The sequence below is a fragment of the Chelonia mydas genome, chromosome 14 (genome assembly GCF_015237465.2).
Source record: "Chelonia mydas isolate rCheMyd1 chromosome 14, rCheMyd1.pri.v2, whole genome shotgun sequence".
Lineage (NCBI taxonomy): Eukaryota > Metazoa > Chordata > Testudines > Cheloniidae > Chelonia > Chelonia mydas.
The window spans coordinates 41,423,188-41,440,672 of NC_051254.2; the positions used below are offsets into that span (position 1 = coordinate 41,423,188).

Genomic DNA, 17,485 nt, shown 5'->3' on the forward strand with positions numbered 1-17,485 from the left:
ATTGTAATGTAGATGATTCTTTTCACCATTTACTAACTCTCTCCTTTTCTTTTTTATTAATACATCTTTAGTTTTTAGTTACAAAGGGGATTGGCTGCGGCATGATTTTTGGGTAAGATCTAAAGTCTATATTGACCTGAGGACAGTGGCTTTGGGATTGGAAGAACTTTACATGTGATTTCTGGATTTACTAATCATTTATCACAAAAGACCAGTTTGGGTGGACAAGCCAGGAGCTGGAATGCCGAGAGGGGACTGTGCTTTGGCTTCCTGTTAACCAGTGTGGGGATATAAGAGCTCATTTTGTTACTGTTTTGGTGAACCTATATATAGAATAAACCACCAGTTTTTGGGGTGTATCTGCCCTGTCTCAAATTGGGTATCCTCAGTGGTGATTCATACCAGGCAACAGTCACACCAGTAACAATTCTACTGTCAGCAAATTTAATAATACGAACCCACACCGTCAAAATATGCATTTATCCACATTTTAGAAAGACCACTTTGGGAGGAAAGTCAGATACAATAAATTGCTGACAGCAACATCAGGGAGATTTCTAAAAGAAAAATGAGTTACATGAAGAACACATACGGTAATTTTTATACCCAGTTTGCACCTCATGAAAACAGCTCGGATGTGACAGATGCGGGACATTTTAGTTTGAACGCGGTGCATCTCAAGGGGGTTTTCCATATGATCCGTTCATTTTTATTTCATATTCCTGGTATTGCCAGAGTCATTCCCACCCTGCAGTTAGATTATTTACTTGACGGTATAATGGGGTGGAAGAGAGGATCGAGCAGGAAATGTCGTGCATGATGGAATCCAGCATCATTCCTATATTTGTCATCAATCCTACATTTCTCATCTGTTTTTGCCTTTCCATCCTATATTGGGCAGCGGGCACAAGGGAACTGATTGGGCTTTCAGGGCTCTGTTCATTTTAAATCACTTTTGGTAAAATTCATATGGAAACCAACCTTTTGTTTCTGTCTCAAAATACACCTCACACAACAGACCAGTGCTTTTCAGAAACCTTTAACAGACAAATTTCCCTCTCAGGTCCATTTTCGGGGGGTCTTTAATAAGGTTAGGGTGCTTTCCATGACTTAGGTGCTTTTGAAAATCCCACCTGAAGTTACTTAGCAGCACAAGTTCCATTGGAAATCAATGAGTCTGACGTCGCTTCAGTTCTTTTGACAATTCCAGCCTTCGCACCTCGCACACAAGCTAACAGTTGTATGCAAATTTATAGGAGCTGGTTGTGGCTAAATAACAATCAGCTCACGTGATTTTAAACACCCCTGTGTCCCCTCCCCCCAGCTTCCTAACCCAGGGCTCCCCCTGCTCCCCTCTCCCTGGCCCTCGGCTGGGTCCCTTCCACAGGGGGGGTCCCTCCTTCCTTGGTGGGACTCCCCCCTCCCCCCCTACTCCACACTGAGTTGGACTCCTAGGAGCATAGAGACCCAGCCTAGAGAGACTCTCACAGACCTCCACAGCCATAGAGCTACGGGAAGAGCGTCACCCCCCCGCCCCCCTTCAGCCCTGTCTGTGCGGGGGGAGACTGGCTGGCTGAGTCCTCCAGGTCCTAGAGATCAGGAGGGAGGGGGCTAGAGGAGCCTGTTTCGGGGGGGCAGAGAGGGAAGCTCAGGGACACAGTGTGAGTTGGCAGCGTCGGCGCAGGGAACGGTTCAGTAAAGAAGAAGATCTTCCCTTGAATCCCGCACAGAAGAACGGGCGGATTCTGTCCCCGGCGAAAGCGGCCGGCGGGAAAGTGACAATCGGGTCCCCGCGACCAGCATCGAAAAACACCACCCGCCCCTCTTCATAGTCCAGATAAACCCGGATCCTGCGGGGTGCCTGGCTCGGGGACAAGGGGGTGAGATCATCAGGGGACGTGAGAGGCCGGTACTGATCTCCTCTGCCCTGCAGAGCCCAGATCCCCTGCTCAGGGGTAAAGCTGATCCGTCCCTTCCTGCCCACACACTCTCTGGCCACCCCCACAGCCCAGACTCCCCTGCCCCCCATCTCCACCTCCACCTCCACCTCCCAGTAGTGTCGGCCCGAGGTGAATCCCTCACAGCCCAGCACACAGGGCTCATAGTCAAATCTCTCAGGGTTGTTGGGCAGAGCCTGCCGTATGCCCCATCTCACACATCTCCGACCCTCAGACAGGATGAGGTGGCGATGGGCCGTGTCTGGATCCAGAGTCACCTTCGCTGCAGAGAGAGAATCAGAGCGTGAGGGGCAGAGCTCAGCCCTGGGGCAGGGCCTGATCGTGTCAGTCACAGAACCTGCCCCAGCTGGGGAGTGAGTCAGAGAATCTCCCCCCTTCAGGATTTACCCAGCTCTGCATGGGGAGCAGCGCTGAGATCTCAGCCATGTGCAGGGGGGATTCACACCCCTGACAGAGCCAGTTCAGTGACAGAGTGAAGGGATATGCTAAGCTGAGCCAGGCCCCCAAACGCAGAGTCTGAGGCCTGGTCTACACTACGAGATAATGTCGGATTTAGCAGCATTAAATCCGAATTAACCCTGCACCCGTCCACACAACGAAGCCATTTTTTCAACATAAAGGGCTCTTAAAACCGATTTCTGTACTCCTACCCAACGAGGGGATTAGCACTGATATCTACATCACCGTTTTGAATTAGGGTTAGTGTGGACGCAATTCGAAGGTATTGGCCTCTGGAAGCTATCCCACTGTGCACCATTGTGACCGCTCTGGACAGCACTCTGAACTCAGATGCACTGGCCAGGTGTACAGGAAAAACTATTGAATCTCATTTCCTGTTTGGCCAGGTGAGCCCATCAGCACAGGTGATCATGCAGTCCCAGAATCGAAAAAGAGCTCCAGCATGGACCAAATGGTAGGTACTGGATCTGATCGCTGTATGGGGAGAGGAATCCGTGCTATCAGAACTACGTTCCAAAAGATGAAATGCCAAAACCTTTCAAAAAATCTCAGAGGCCATGAGGGACAGAGGCTACATCAGGGACGCAACACAGTGCCGCGTGAAACTTCAGGAGCTCAGACAAGCATACCAGAAAACCAAAGAATCAAACGGAGGCTCCGGGACAGAGCCCCAGACATGCCGCTTCTACGCTGAGCTGCATGCAATGCTAGGGGGGGCCGCCACCACTACCCCACCCTGTCCGTGGACTCCGAGGATGGGATACTCTCCGCCAAGGCTGAGGACTTTGCAGATGGGGAAGATGAGGAGGAGGACGAGCTTGGGGAGAGCACACAGCACACCGTTTTCCCCGACAGCCAGAATTCAAATGGGCGGCGGAGACTGCAGGAACTGTGGGATAGCTACCCACAATGCAACGCTCCGGAAGTCGACACTTGCCTCGGAACTGTGGACACACTCCTCCGACTACATGCACGTAGAGCATTTGTGTGGGGACACACACAATTGACTGTATAAAAACGCTTTCTACAAAACCAACTTCTATAAATTCGACCTAATTTCGTAGTGTAGACAAGGCCTGAGTCTCAGTTATTCCATCCTTGTGCTTGGGGGAAAGACAAGGGGGGTTAGAGGGAGGTGGTTTTAAGCTTTGTCCTTCCTTTAGTCTACCTGGCCCCTAGTTACAGGGGCCTCAGGGCTGCAAAGCAGAGAGCAGCCATAGTGTGATGCATCCTGTCTATGCACCCAGCTAATATGTGATGTCTACCTAACCCCTTTTGACATTTTTAGCATTTTTTTCTTTTCACTTATAAAGTAGAGAGATAAAACAGAAATGTATATTTTTGTATGTTGAATTTTCCTATTCTTCATTCTACCACTTGTGCATTTGCTAATAATAATCATGTGGCCAGGGGATGTGATGTATGTGCATAAAGAGTTCTGAAAATGAGGGGAGATGTTCCTCTCTGATTTTCCAAAAGGCTCATTTTTAAACTCTTAGATCTCTATGGAGATACACTGCTCGCCCCCTCGCCCGCACCCCAGCCCCAGCTAGTTAACCCAACCACTAGTTAAAAATTCTAAATTATAATAGAGAAAAGAATCTACTTTTCTGTTTTTAGGAAAGATCTGGGTAGCCACCAGTAATATGGTGTTCGGCTCCTGTCAAATGCAAAATTGAAACAAAACTTGAAATATGGCGCTGCCAATGAGCCACCATAATTCATATGAAAGTTTTCACTCCCGCTTTTATACGAGAAATTTACCTTTGTCCAACTGCTGTCTAGACGACAGTGAGTCTAGAGGAAGAAAAGGATGAAAAAGACAAAATGTCAGGTTGTCGTGTTTATAAATATATTCACATTGTTAATGTTCTAACACAAAAGCCAAATGAAAAGAAAACAAACTTTATGAAGTTCTAGTTAAGGAGGTTAAGTGCAATTCAGACCAATACAAACCATTACACATATCACTAAAAAATAACCACAAACATTAAAAACTAAGCACATTACCTAAGATTACATGACATACTCAGAGATTCATAGATTCATAGATATTTAGGTCAGAAGGGACCATTATGATCATCTAGTCTGACCTCCTGCACAACGCAGGCCACAGAATTTCACCCACCACTCCTACAAAAAAACCTCACACCTATATCTGTGCTATTGAAGTCCTCAAATTGTAGTTTAAAGACCTCAAGGAGCAGAGAATCCTCCAGCAAGTGACCCGTGCCCCATGCTACAGAGGAAGGCGAAAAACCTCCAGGGCCTTCCAATCTGCCCTGGAGGAAAATTCCTTCCCGACCCCAAATATGGCGATCAGCTAAACCCTGAGCATATGGGCAAGATTCATCAGCCAGATACTACAGAAAATTCTTTCCCGGGTAACTTGGATCTTACCCCATCTAAAACCCATCACAGGCCATTGGGCCTATTTACCATGAATATTTAATTACCAAAGCCATGTTATCCCATCATACCATCTCCTCCATAAACTTAAACACCTGTGGCTGGCCCATGACAGCCTGTAACAAAGCGGCCTCTGGCAAGACACTACTGAGAGTATCAATTCAGGACAAATTGCTTAGAGAAGGGCAGTCACAGCCCAAGGGTAGGACGGCACACCAAACCAACCAACCAGAGAGGACTTCGGTCTCACCCTACTGGCTAACCAGAAGTCATACAAGCAATTCCCTCAGACACTCCCGTTTCCCAGTATCACCACCAGTGCCACTCCTTATGGGGATGCAGCAGTAAAAGGAAAAAAAGGTCATAAGGTGTATCTGCCTTCTCTCAATGGGTCACTTGATAGCTGATGGTCCTTAATGGGCCATCTAGCAGGCTAGGCAGTGCTGATGCCAAACTGTCTGAGTTGTCACCCAGAAGCATAGCACAAGTTTGAAAAGATACATGCATACAGATAGCATAATCATAACCAGCAAATCATAACCTTTTCATGACTTACTTGACCTTACTTTGTAAAAGATTTGGTGCCACTATAGGACCTTGGTTGCAAAAATGATCTGTGAGGTCACACAGCCAACTTGGGCTTGCAGAGCTCGGGGAATGGGGCTGTTTAATTGTGGTATAGATGCTCGGGCTTCGGCAGAAGCCTGGGCTCCGGGACCCTGTGACGGCAGAGGGTCGCAGAGCCCAGGCTCCAGCCCCAGCCCAAACCTCGTGAGCCTGAGTCAGCAGCCACGGCCAGCCACAGGTGTTTAATTGCTGTGTAGACAAACCCTCAGAAACCAACACATAATTCACACACAGACCAATACACAGAAACTTTCTCACTGATTAGCATTCAATCAACATTAAATCTGCCCCTGTACCATTCGTACTTAGTAAACCTGGCTCATCCTTCCTGACAGACCTGATGGTCTCATTATCTCCAGCTCAGGGGGATAAAAGGTGGAGAATATCTAAAGCGGGGGTGTGGAACCTACGGCCTGCAGTCCAGATCCAGCCTGTTGCTAAATTTCATCTGTCCCGCAGCACCACTTCCCTCCCCCGCCGCAGGGATGGAGCCGCAAGTGCAGACTCGCCCTGCCGCGGGTTGGGGGGGAAGCCCCGAGCCCCTGTGAAGAGCTGCAGGAACTAGGAGTGGAGAGGGTGCTGCAACACCCCCCAGGTTTTGCGCGTGGTCTTGAGCCTCCATGCACCCTCTCTGTCCCCCTGCGGGTGAGTGGCCCACGATTGATTTTTTTCTGTGGGTCAATGGCCTGTGATAGAAAAAAGTTTCCTCACCCCTGCTCTAAAGCAAGAGAGGGACTCTGATGACACAGGAGGACTTGCAGACAAAAGATTGAAACAAACATACTTCAAAAACAGTTAATTCAGCAGAAAGCTCAAGCTCAGGTTAACGTTCATAGCTGCAAGGAAAGGAAAATCCCCAGGGAGTTCAAATTTAGGACCCTAACCCAGTGTGTATGTGCCGCATTGAGAGCTGAGGAGGGAATTCATAGGTTCCGAATGATAAGTTGACTATCTCCGTCCACAATTATTTTTCCTCAGACATGTCCCCAGCTCTGTCAATTATCAGTGTAATATATGTGAGAAAATTCCCCAGGTGACTGTTTATTATCTTTGAATTTCTTCATTATGGTCTCCAGAGACGCATTTCTTTGAGAAGATTCCCAGATTCTCCATTTCAGTTCCGAAGAAAAGGCCACTGGGTTCTGAAACTTCTCCCTCTCAAATCTGAAGAACAACCCAGTGTTACTCCTTGTGGAGTCCGTTCATATTTGTGTTTTACTAAAATGTATTTTATTCTAGTGAATGGTTGTAGCTCAGCAGACCCTGGAGGATTAAATTCTCTCTGGCCCCAGGAATAGGTCCACTACCAGCTTTGACACTACAAGCTTCCCCTTCATTTTGGTGAGACCGACATTGGAAAACTGCATCCAGGTCTGGTGTCCCCATTTTAAATTGGACATTGAAAAAGGAGATGGTGCAGAGAAGACCCTCAAAAATTATTTGAGGGCTGGGGTAAAAATGCCTTGCACTGAGAGCACCCTGGCACTTGAGTATGGGGCATAAACAACGTCACGGGGAGAAAATACTTGGTACTAAAGGGCTCCTCAGTTTAGCAAACAAAGGCACAACAAGGACCAATTGCTGGAAGCTGAAGCCAGAGAAATTCAAATGGGAAATAAGACAGACTTTTTAAGAGTGTGGGTGAATTAAACATTGGAAGAAACTGCCAAGGGAAGTGGAGGATTCTCCATCTCTTGATGCTCTCTCACTTTTAACCTGCCTTAAAGGCAAGTGATGGGGGGAGGGGGTGGAGAGGAGCGAGCAGGGGGTGGGATTTCAGGGGAAGAGGCAGAGCAAGGGTGGGGCCATGGTTTGGGCACTGGTAGGCCCCCACTTCTAGGGAGCTTCAAGCTTTACTGTCTCTTGATGTCTTTAAATCTAGACTGAATGGCTTTCTGGACGGTGCTTTAGTCAACGCACGTTAGGATTTAGTCAAATACAAGTTATTGGGCTGAATACAGGAATAACTGGGTGAAATTTAAGCACCTGTGATACATAGGCACCGACTCTGTGTGTGCTCCGGGGCTGGAGCACCCACGGAAAAAAAATCGTGGGTGGTCAGCCCCACCAGCAGCCCCACAGATCAGCTTTCCCCCACTTCCCGCCAATGCCTCCTGCCTGTTAGCGGGCCCTGCCGATCAGCTCTTCCCCCTGCCTCCCAGGACCTCCCGCCCACCGGGGATCAGCTGTTTAGTAACGGAAAGAAGGCCCTGGGGGGGAGAGGGGTCGAGCAAAGGCGGGAAGAGGCTGGGCATGGCAGGAAAAGGCAGGGCAGGGCCTTGTGGGGAAGCGGTGGAGTGGGGGCAGGGTCCGGGGCCAAGCAGGGGTCGAACACCCCCAGGAGAAAGAGAAAGTCAAAGCCTGTGCTGTGATATACAGGAGGTCAAATGTGACGATCTTACGGTCCTTTCTGGCCTTCAACTTTATGCATCTATGAAACTCAGTAATACCATGTGGCAATGAGTTCCATGGGTTAATTATGAATCGTGTAAAAAAAAGTATTTCCCTTTCTCAGCTTTACACTAGTTGCCTTTCAGCTGCACTGAACGTCCCCTTGTTCTTGTATTGTGAGTGTGGGAAGCAGGATCCCCTGACATATCCTGTAGACCATTTAAGGGAGATAATTAGTGACAATCCTTGTGGTGATGTCGATACCCATCGTACCAGGACCTGGAGTGAGACCCACTAACCCATTTCAAAGATAATTTATGTTCTTATTTCGTTCTTTGGATACATAAAATGGTCAGTCCACTAGCACAGGGGTTCTCAGCTTACAAAGGCTAGTGTGTGTCCACTCCACCCTGAGCAAGTGGCAAACGACTTAATGACCTTGCACTGTCCAACGGAGCCTTGAGCAGTGTGAGTCGGTGCAGTTCTGGGGGGCAGGGCTGGAGCTGGGGGGAACTGGCTGGCGCCTGTCTATTGCTGCTTCATCAATGGCTGGGAGGTGAGTCGTGTAACACAGCTGGGCATGTCGCTGCCCTTGGGTGTCTGTGTCAGCGCAGGGCCTGTCAGGTTTGTAGGTTGACATAAACATCAAGGTGCGAGAGGCAACCCAGGTCGGGGATTTGGAGGGCTCAGCGTTCCCACAGTCCATGTTGCACCCCGGCAACCGCGTCACACTAATGTAAATCTCCCTTGTTGCAAATTAAACCAATTACTTCTTGTTCTACCTGCACTGGACTTGAAGCACAACTGATCACCGCTCTCTGTAGAACAGCCTCAGACATATTTGAAGACTGTTATCAGGCCCTCCCTGAGTCTTCTCTTCTCTAGACTAAACATACCCATTTATTTCAACCTTTCCTCACAGCTCGTCCATTCTAAACCTCTGATCATGTTTGTTGCTCTCGTCTGAAATCTCTCCAATTTTCCCCCATCTTTCTGAAAGTGCGATGGCCAAAACAGGACATGGTATTCCAGCTGAGGCCTCACAGTGGCAAGAAGGGTGGAACAACGTCCACCTGGGTCACTCCTGTTAATATGCCATATGACAGTCTCGTTAATACATCTGTGATGGGATGTTCACCCCACATCAGCCCCCAAAAAGGATGAAGGAAGCTGAGAAAGAGGAGATTAGTGAGACAGGCCACACATGAGCGGTTTAGGCCAGAGAAGCAACCCCTGATTGGAAGATGAAGCTCAGCTGAGCAGTTGTGGGCTGGGCTAGTAGAAAGCCAGGAAACTGGCAACAAAAATTGGCTGCAGTGAGAAAGTCTCCAGCCACCCTCTGTGCATTTTCCGCAGTACTGCTGCCAGCCCAGTTATTCCCCATTTTGTAGTTGTACATTTGATTTTTCCTTCTGAAGTGCAGTACTTTGTCCTTATTGAATGTCCCCTTAAATGTATTGTAATCCTTCCTCCCTCCGCCCTTGTTCTCGTGTCTATTTAGAATGTAAACTCCTTGGGGCAGGGACTGTCTCTGTGTGTGTCTGTGCAGCACCCAGCCTGCTGGGCCCTGATTTTGTCTTGAGCCTCTAGGCCCTGCCATAGTGCTACTGATAAGAGCACATTATAAAGTCCCTAGGGCAGGGAATGTCTCTGCTAGCATATCTGTTGCTACGCCAAGCACACTGATAGAGCTGACTGCATAATAAGAAACAATTAATAAACAGCTCATTGAATAGTCATCAGATGGCCCTGACTTTCCATCCCTACCAACCGAGGTGGAGATGGAGTGTATGAGCTAGAAATGAAAAACTCATTCTCCATCCCCAATCTCCGGAGGTCTCCATTCCACCAGACGCAATACAAATAACCCTATCTGTAGGTAAATCACTCTTTTCTCAGGCTGCTCTATTCTGGAGTCTAGTCCAACATGACAAGAGCCCCAAGATTAGATTTAACAGAGGGAGACTGGGAACCACCCCCACAGTCTTCACTGCTGAATCATGGGGAGCAACGTCTCATGTCCAAAATCACTTCTCTGCCCTGGGAAGTGAAAGGGAGAGTGAGAAGGAGCCACCTACCTGCTCAAGGTGCCTTTGATGTCCTAGAGGAGAAAGATAAAAGGAAATTCAGTCTCATTGATCATATACTGGGGATCCCTTCTGCTCTGGAGGGGATTCACTTTATCTTCACAGTTTTGAGTTTCAAAGTGAAATTATTTGTTCTTTATTAATAAAAACAAAATTATCAAACATGTTGCCTTTGCTCTTTTGGATAAGTGCTCTGACTGCAGGATCTGGGCCCAGGAAGTTTGTCTATGGAGGCACACTACCTCTTCATAGAGTGACTTTTGGATAACCAGCTGGCACATGGAATCAGAGGGCTCAGTCTTACCATGTGTTGAACAAGGATCTTCCTAACACACAGGTTTGGGGAAGATCCACTCCTGGAGACTCCAGTGGGTCCAGAGGGAGGGATGCCCCGAGGCTGTGCTGCTTCAATGCTTTAAACTTTCTCCCCACTGCCTCACAAACATTCGCAAGGCCCATCCTGTGGACTTCTTGACCTCCACAGGAAGTTGGGGCTGGGTGAGAACAATGGGGATTGGGTACAGAGTAACAGCGGGCCAATCACTGCCCTACACGCCAGGTTCAATGCAGGAGATCTGGGAAGTGAAGAACGCTGCCCACAGCAGATATTGGTCACAACAGAGAAGTTGACCCTAGATATCAGCTAGAGAAGTCCAGTAGACTAAGATTTATTTCTCCCTTCCTTTTTTGCTAGTTAGAGGCACTTTTTGAACATTAAAATAATTAGAAGGCTTTTGGAATTCTAACGACTACTTACACTTTCAGGGTACCATAAGTAACGAACGCCTTGTCTAACTAAACTTCAGTTCTGGCAGAAAAAGTCACACCAGCCTCAGACCTCATGTATCAATTTTGAGGCCAATCTTTTTCCTTTTTTGTGGTATGTATTAAGAGTGGCAAAATCAGTCTTAAAATGGAACAGGTTGAATCTTAGCTTTTTCCATAATTAAAGCCTGGCTCCATCTTAGATCTTCTGAAGTTAGCATTTGGAACACAGGAAATGATCAACAGGATCAGACCTGAGGTCCATCTAGTTAGTATCTTGTCTCCAAAAGTGGACAATATCAGATGCTTCAGAGGAAGGTGTAAGAAAATCTGCTCCTCACATTCTCATGCTGCTCTCTAATAGCTAGAGACTGGCTGAAGCAATGAAGAATGAAGTTTAATATCAATTAATTTTTTTTGTTATTTATTATAACTCTGGATATTCTTATTGTCCATATAAACGTCCAATCGCTTTTTGAGTTTTCTAAATTCTTGGTACCAATGACATCCTGTGACAATGAGTTCCATGGTCTAATTAGGTGATGTGTGAAAATGTTTCTTTGGATCAGTTTTGCATTTGCCACCTTCTAATTTTATTGAATGTTCCTTTGTTCTTGCATTATGAGACAGGGAGAACAGAGTTTGGAGTTTGAGATTTTTGGAGGAGTGTTCTCCCACTAAAATTCAAAAGAAGAGCTTTTTTTTATTCTTTTAGGGCTCTATCCAATGACCACTGGAGTCAAGAAGAATATTTCCATTGACTTTAATTGGCATTTGATCAAGCCCTTACAAAAAATGTATATTTCACTCTTATACTCCAAAAGTGAAGGGTTAGGAGACTTTCTTTCCCTGTGAAAGGTTCTGGGGTGTTTCTAACACTGTCTCACCTGCAGGAATTCACTCGCTGGTAGCTGGCACTTCTGCTCCATTTCACTGATCAGGTGACTGAAAGAAGATATTTCCTCAGATAGTTTGGCAACATAGTCAGCCCTCCTCTTTTCAATTTCCTTATTCAGCTCTTCCAGCTGGGCCAGGAGGAGTTGCTCTTGTTCCTTCAGTAACTGGTACAGTTGCTGAACTTCAGACACAAGCTTCTCCTTCTCAGTTTGTAGCTGTTTCTGAAATGAAGAGATAGAAACAGGGAAAGCACAGGTCAAAGCCAGGAACATGGGAAAATCGTGGGATAGTTTATAAAGACTTATGTATGAACATGAAAGCATATTATTGCATATGCATATCAGAGGCCACCTGCCAGGTCAGACCCCACACTCTATCAACCCCATCAAATTTAACGTCTGACATTTTATCGAGTGCATACTCTATGCTCAGTAGACAGAAGATTTTCCAACAGATTTTCAAGAGTCCTAACTGGTGTTTAGAATTGTGGTGCATGGCGAGAAAGGGTTAAACATCTTGCAAAATAAATAACCCACAGAAGACATGTGGGGAGATAATGTTTGTGCTTTTGTGTATTTATATATGTATGAGTAGGGTGGACAATGTAGTCAACAGTCCCTGTCTGTGCTGTATTCTGATAATTCAGAGGTCAAAAGAACATCCTATCCTGTAAATTAATTGTAAACACAGTATTCATCTCTCTTTGACATGTACTGTGAATGGTGGAAGAACAAGCAAATGGCCTTATGTTAATTGGGATAGCTAAGTACCGGTGACAGACCTCCTTCAAAGTCATCCGAATTACTTTTGTTCCCTGAGGAATTCCAACTCGACAAAAGACAGGAAATTGTATAAAAGATCCTTGGGTCCTGATTCTGTCATCTCAGATCTGCTGAGACTTCATCAGGGGAAGTTTGAGTCGCAAGACTGAGGTCCCAGTTACCTGGTATGCCCTGGTATGAGATTTGGACATTGGACTATGACCTATGAACTGAATTCGAAAGGAACTCTTTGCAACTACAAAGCTCAGCATCTCTGCTGTGAATCTGAACCTCAATGGACTGAACTCATGTCTGTATGTATATTGATCTTTTAACCATACTTCCTCTCTCTTTTGTTGATAACGTCCCTGTGCACATTTGCTTCTCAGTACCTACCAGCAGTTCCTGGCTTTTCCTTTCCCCGTTCAATTTAAATGACAGAATCTCTTTTCTCTCTTTCTTCAAAATCTCCAAACAGGTCTGAATTTTGTCCTAAAAAAAGAAAAAGTGGTTTAGTTTTGGTGCTTTTGGAGGGTTTTCCCACATTTTTTTATATTTTCAAGAATATTAAATACATAATAAAATGGGTGAATGCTCTAACCAGCTGGCTGGACAGTCATTCTCATGCATCTGGTCTCTCTCTCTCTGGTCCAAATGACTTTTTATCCCCAGTGGAATAGCTTTGACAGAGGAGATGGAGGGAGCCCCACATCACAATATCCCATAGTCCATGGTTAGGGCACTCACCTGAGAGTCAGCTGTTCCCTGTTTGAATCCCTTCTCATCAGGTGGAGGAGGGACTTGAACTAGTGTTTCCTACATATCAGGTGAGTACCCTAACCCCGTGGCTAAAAGTTCGAAGGGCGAGCCTGATCCGGTAGGTGTGCTCAGAGGCCACCTGCCAGGTCAGACCCCACACTCTAGCTAGGCAGCCAAACGCCTGTCTTCCTCCAGTCTCTGAATCACTCTGGGGCTTAAGTCAGAAATAGGCATCTGGATACTCAGAAAGAGACAGCAGTATGCGTGTCCAGCGCATAGGCATGGTGATGGTGTAAAAGCTGGAACGAGCCAGTAAGGCCCAGAATGGCATTTTAATCAATAAAATTGTTGCAAAAACCGGCAGGTACTGTTACAGAGAGTAAAGAGAACAGACTCATAACGAATTGTGATTACCCTGTTGTCATAAATATAAAGGGAAGAGAAACCACCTTTCTGTATACAGTGCTATAAAATCCCTCCTGGCCAGAGGCAAAACCCTTTCACCTGTAAAGGGTTAAGGAGCTAAGGTAACCTCGCTGGCACCTGACCCAAAATGACCAATGAAGGGACAAGATACTTTCAAATCTGGACGGGGAGGAAACAAAGGGTTCTCTCTGTCTGTGTGATGCTTTTGCCGGGAAGAGATCAGGAATGCAGCGGTACAACTCCTGTAAAGTTAGTAAGTAATCTAGCTAGAGAATGCGTTAGATTTTCTTTTGTTTAATGGCTGGTAAAATAAGCTGTGCTGGAGGGAATGTATATTCCTGTTTTTGTGTCTTTTTGTAACTTAAGGTTTTGCCTAGAGGGATTCTCTATGTTTTGAATCTGATTACCCTGTAAGGTATTTATCATCCTGATTTTACAGAGATGATTCTTTTACCTTTTCTTTAATTAAAATTCTTCTTTTAAGAACCTGATTGATTTTTCAGGTTTCAGAGTAACAGCGGTGTTAGTCTGTATTCGCAAAAAGAAAAGGAGTACTTGTGGCACCTTAGAGACTAACCAATTTATTTGAGCATAAGCTTTCGTGAGCTACAGCTCACTTCATCGGATGCATACTGTGGAAAGTGTAGAAGATCTTTTTATATACACACAAAGCATGAAAAAATACCTCTTCCCACCCCACTCTGCTGCTGGTAATAGCTTATCTAAAGTGATCACTCTCCTTACAATGTGTATGATAATCAAGGTGGGCCATTTCCAGCACAAATCCAGGGTTTAACAAGAACGTCTGGGGGGAGGGGGGTAGGAAAAAACAAGGGGAAATAGGTTACCCTGCATAATGACTTAGCCACTCCCAGTCTCTATTCAAGCCTAAGTTAATTGTATCCAATTTGCAAATGAATTCCAATTCAACAGTTTCTCGCTGGAGTCTGGATTTGAAGTTTTTTTGTTGTAATATAGCAACTTTCATGTCTGTAATCGCGTGACCAGAGAGATTGAAGTGTTCTCCGACTGGCTTATGAATGTTATAATTCTTGACATCTGATTTGTGTCCATTTATTCTTTTATGTAGAGACTGTCCAGTTTGACCAATGTACATGGCAGAGGGGCATTGCTGGCACATGATGGCATATATCACATTGGTGCATGTGCAGGTGAACGAGCCTCTGATAGTGTGGCTGATGTTATTAGGCCCTGTGATGGTGTCCCCTGAATAGATATGTGGGCACAGTTGGCAACGGGCTTTGTTGCAAGGATAGGTTCCTGGGTTAGTGGTTCTGTTGTGTGGTATGTGGTTGCTGGTGAGTATTTGCTTCAGGTTGGGGGGCTGTCTGTAGGCAAGGACTGGCCTGTCTCCCAAGATTTGTGAGAGTGTTGGGTCATCCTTCAGGATAGCTGTAGATCCTTAATAATGCATTGGAGGGGTTTTAGTTGGGGGCTGAAGGTGACGGCTAGTGGCGTTCTGTTATTTTCTTTGTTGGGCCTGTCCTGTAGTAGGTGACTTCTGGGAACTCTTCTGGCTCTATCAATCTGTTTCTTCACTTCTGCAGGTGGGTATTGTAGTTGTAAGAACACTTGATAGAGATCTTGTAGGTGTTTGTCTCTGTCTGAGGGGTTGGAGCAAATGCGGTTGTATCGCAGAGCACTGTTCTTAAGATCCAAGGGTTTGGGTCTGTGTTCACCTGTACCAATTGGTGAGGATTATTATCAAACCTTCCCCAGGAAAGGGGTGTAGGGCTTGGGGGGATATTTTGGGGAAAGACGTCTCCAAGTGGTCTCTTTCCCTGTTCTTTATTTAAAACGCTTGGTGGTGGAAGCGTACTGTTGAAGGACAAGGCAAAGTTTGTACCTTGGGAAAGTTTTTAACCTAAACTGGTAAGAATAAGCTTAGGGGATCTTTCATGCTGGTCCCCACATCTGTACCCTAGAGTTCAGAGTGGGGAAGGAAACTTGACACCTGTTTTGGCCCAGAACCATATTTTAAACACCAAAAAACACTTTGAGGACAATATCTTACCAATGAGAACTGCCGACTAGCACACCGTTATCAACCCATTCCATCCCAGAACCATTTTTAAATGCCAAATAGGACCTGGAACACACGGTTCCTCAGTGACCCAGAGGATTAAATGTATACATCTAGCATATTACCTTGAGGACAATAGTTTAGGAATGAGAGCCGATTAGTAGCACATGCTTATTAACTCATTCCAGCCCAGAACCACTTTTTAACACTGTCGAAAGTTGTGGAGCAGAAATATTTAGGCCTATCTAAAAATTACCAGTGAAAAATAACAGACTCTAAGGTCTCACCTCCAGATATGAGAGTGACTCTTCTCAAAAATACACAACAAATAAAAAGTAACATGAAAAACAGACAAGCAGAATCAGTCACAGCGACTTATGTGGTGAGTATGACTTTCACTGTGCCCTGGAAGGGTTTGTGTGTCAGTACACCCAGGTCCCTGAAAATCGCTGTAAATTGGACCTTCCAGAAGTTACTGGTATTTTTAAAGAGGTGACAATATTGAAGCCAACCGCACTTGTTCATATGCCACGTTTCAGCTCAGAGACTTTTACTCTCCCCCTTCATGTGCCTTTTTTGGAGGAAAATCCAGCAGTTTCTGTGGCTGCGCTGATCCATGACAAGTTCACAACACACGCACACAAGATTACGGTTGCCAACCTTCCAGGATTAATTAAAGATTAGGTTATGAATACTTCCGACCAAAATTGGCAACTATATAGAAGATGTAGTTTTAATTTCATGCAAAATATGTGTCCCAGGTCAGCAGCATGTCCACTGTAATAGTTCTGTGCTAGATGTATAAATTTCAGCCCCGAGCCAATTCGGAACTGACTTTTCTGAGTCCTTATTGGTGTTAAAAATGGTTTGGGGCCAGAAGTGGTTAATAACAGTGTGTTATAAGTCTGTTCTCATTGCTAAAATATTGTTCTTAAGGGTCTCTAACAGTATCTGCTCTTTTTTGCAATAAATTTTTCATTTAAAAGGCAGTTCCTGGCTATTCCAGGTTTTACACCGTCCCGTGATTTCTTACCTTGTAATCCTCGGCAGCCTCCTCTATGGGAACCACAGTGTGTTCTTTGTGATCTCGGGACAGATGGCAAACCATACAAATGGGTGTTTGATCCTCTTGGCAGAAGACATCTAAAACCCTCTTGTGTATTTCACACACTCTCTCAACTTCTGGTTCTTTTGTTGACTTCACTGTAAGCATTCTGGAAGCTTCTACAATATTCCTCAGCTGTCTGTTTGATTTGAAGTTTCTCTGGGAGAAAGTTCTTCTGCACTCAGGACACCAGAAGTTTACACGCAATCCCTCCCAGCACTGAGCGATGCAGGCTTGGCAGAAATTGTGCCCACAATCTAGAGTCACTGGATCTTTAAAATAATCTAGACACACTGAACAAGTCACTTCACCTTGAAGAATTTTTGCTGGATTCGCAGCAGCCATGGCTGCTTCTGCAGAGAAGAGACTAATTTAGTTTCCTTTTCCTGTCCTCAGAAATGGGCTGATTCTAAACCTTGCACACAAAACAGGCACTTCCTGTGTATTTATTGTCTCATGTTACTCTTGTCAGGCCGGAAACACCTTGTGGTCTCAGTTGGCAAAGGGAGGCTGTACCACGAAAGACTGGCGTGGCAGCACCGGACGCTGTTGGTCCCTGCAATGGTGCAGCACGGCCACCCTGCAGAACAGCATTTCTTCCCGCCATCGCTGGGTCACTGCGTTGTGGGACTCCGGAGGTACCTACAGCCTAGCTCATGGCAGAGCTCTCTGCAGCAGGTGGTTCTGGGAAAAAGTACTGTGGTCTACCAGTGGTATTTCAGTTTTTAGAGAGGGAACATCCTAGAGTTATACGCCCCCCTGAAAAAAAAACAATAACTGTGGCAGTGACCATCTTT

The 17,485-nt window shown here is 45.8% G+C and overlaps 1 protein-coding gene across 1 annotated transcript in view; it reads right to left on the reverse strand.

Annotated features, from left to right (window-relative positions):
* Window positions 1–1,355: 1,355 nt before the first annotated feature.
* LOC119567486 (zinc finger protein RFP) overlaps window positions 1,356–17,485 on the reverse strand; it is a 41,111-nt gene continuing 24,981 nt past the window's right edge. Inside the window, exons 3-9 of the mRNA XM_037913450.2 lie at window positions 16,617–17,041; window positions 12,751–12,846; window positions 11,584–11,814; window positions 9,923–9,945; window positions 6,502–6,617; window positions 4,182–4,214; window positions 1,356–2,220 (exon numbers count right to left, since the gene is read on the reverse strand). Of these exons, the coding sequence (XP_037769378.1) occupies window positions 1,649–2,220; window positions 4,182–4,214; window positions 6,502–6,617; window positions 9,923–9,945; window positions 11,584–11,814; window positions 12,751–12,846; window positions 16,617–17,033 (1,488 nt within the window). The 5' untranslated portion in view covers window positions 17,034–17,041 and the 3' untranslated portion in view covers window positions 1,356–1,648. The remainder of the gene's footprint in view (window positions 2,221–4,181; window positions 4,215–6,501; window positions 6,618–9,922; window positions 9,946–11,583; window positions 11,815–12,750; window positions 12,847–16,616; window positions 17,042–17,485) is intronic.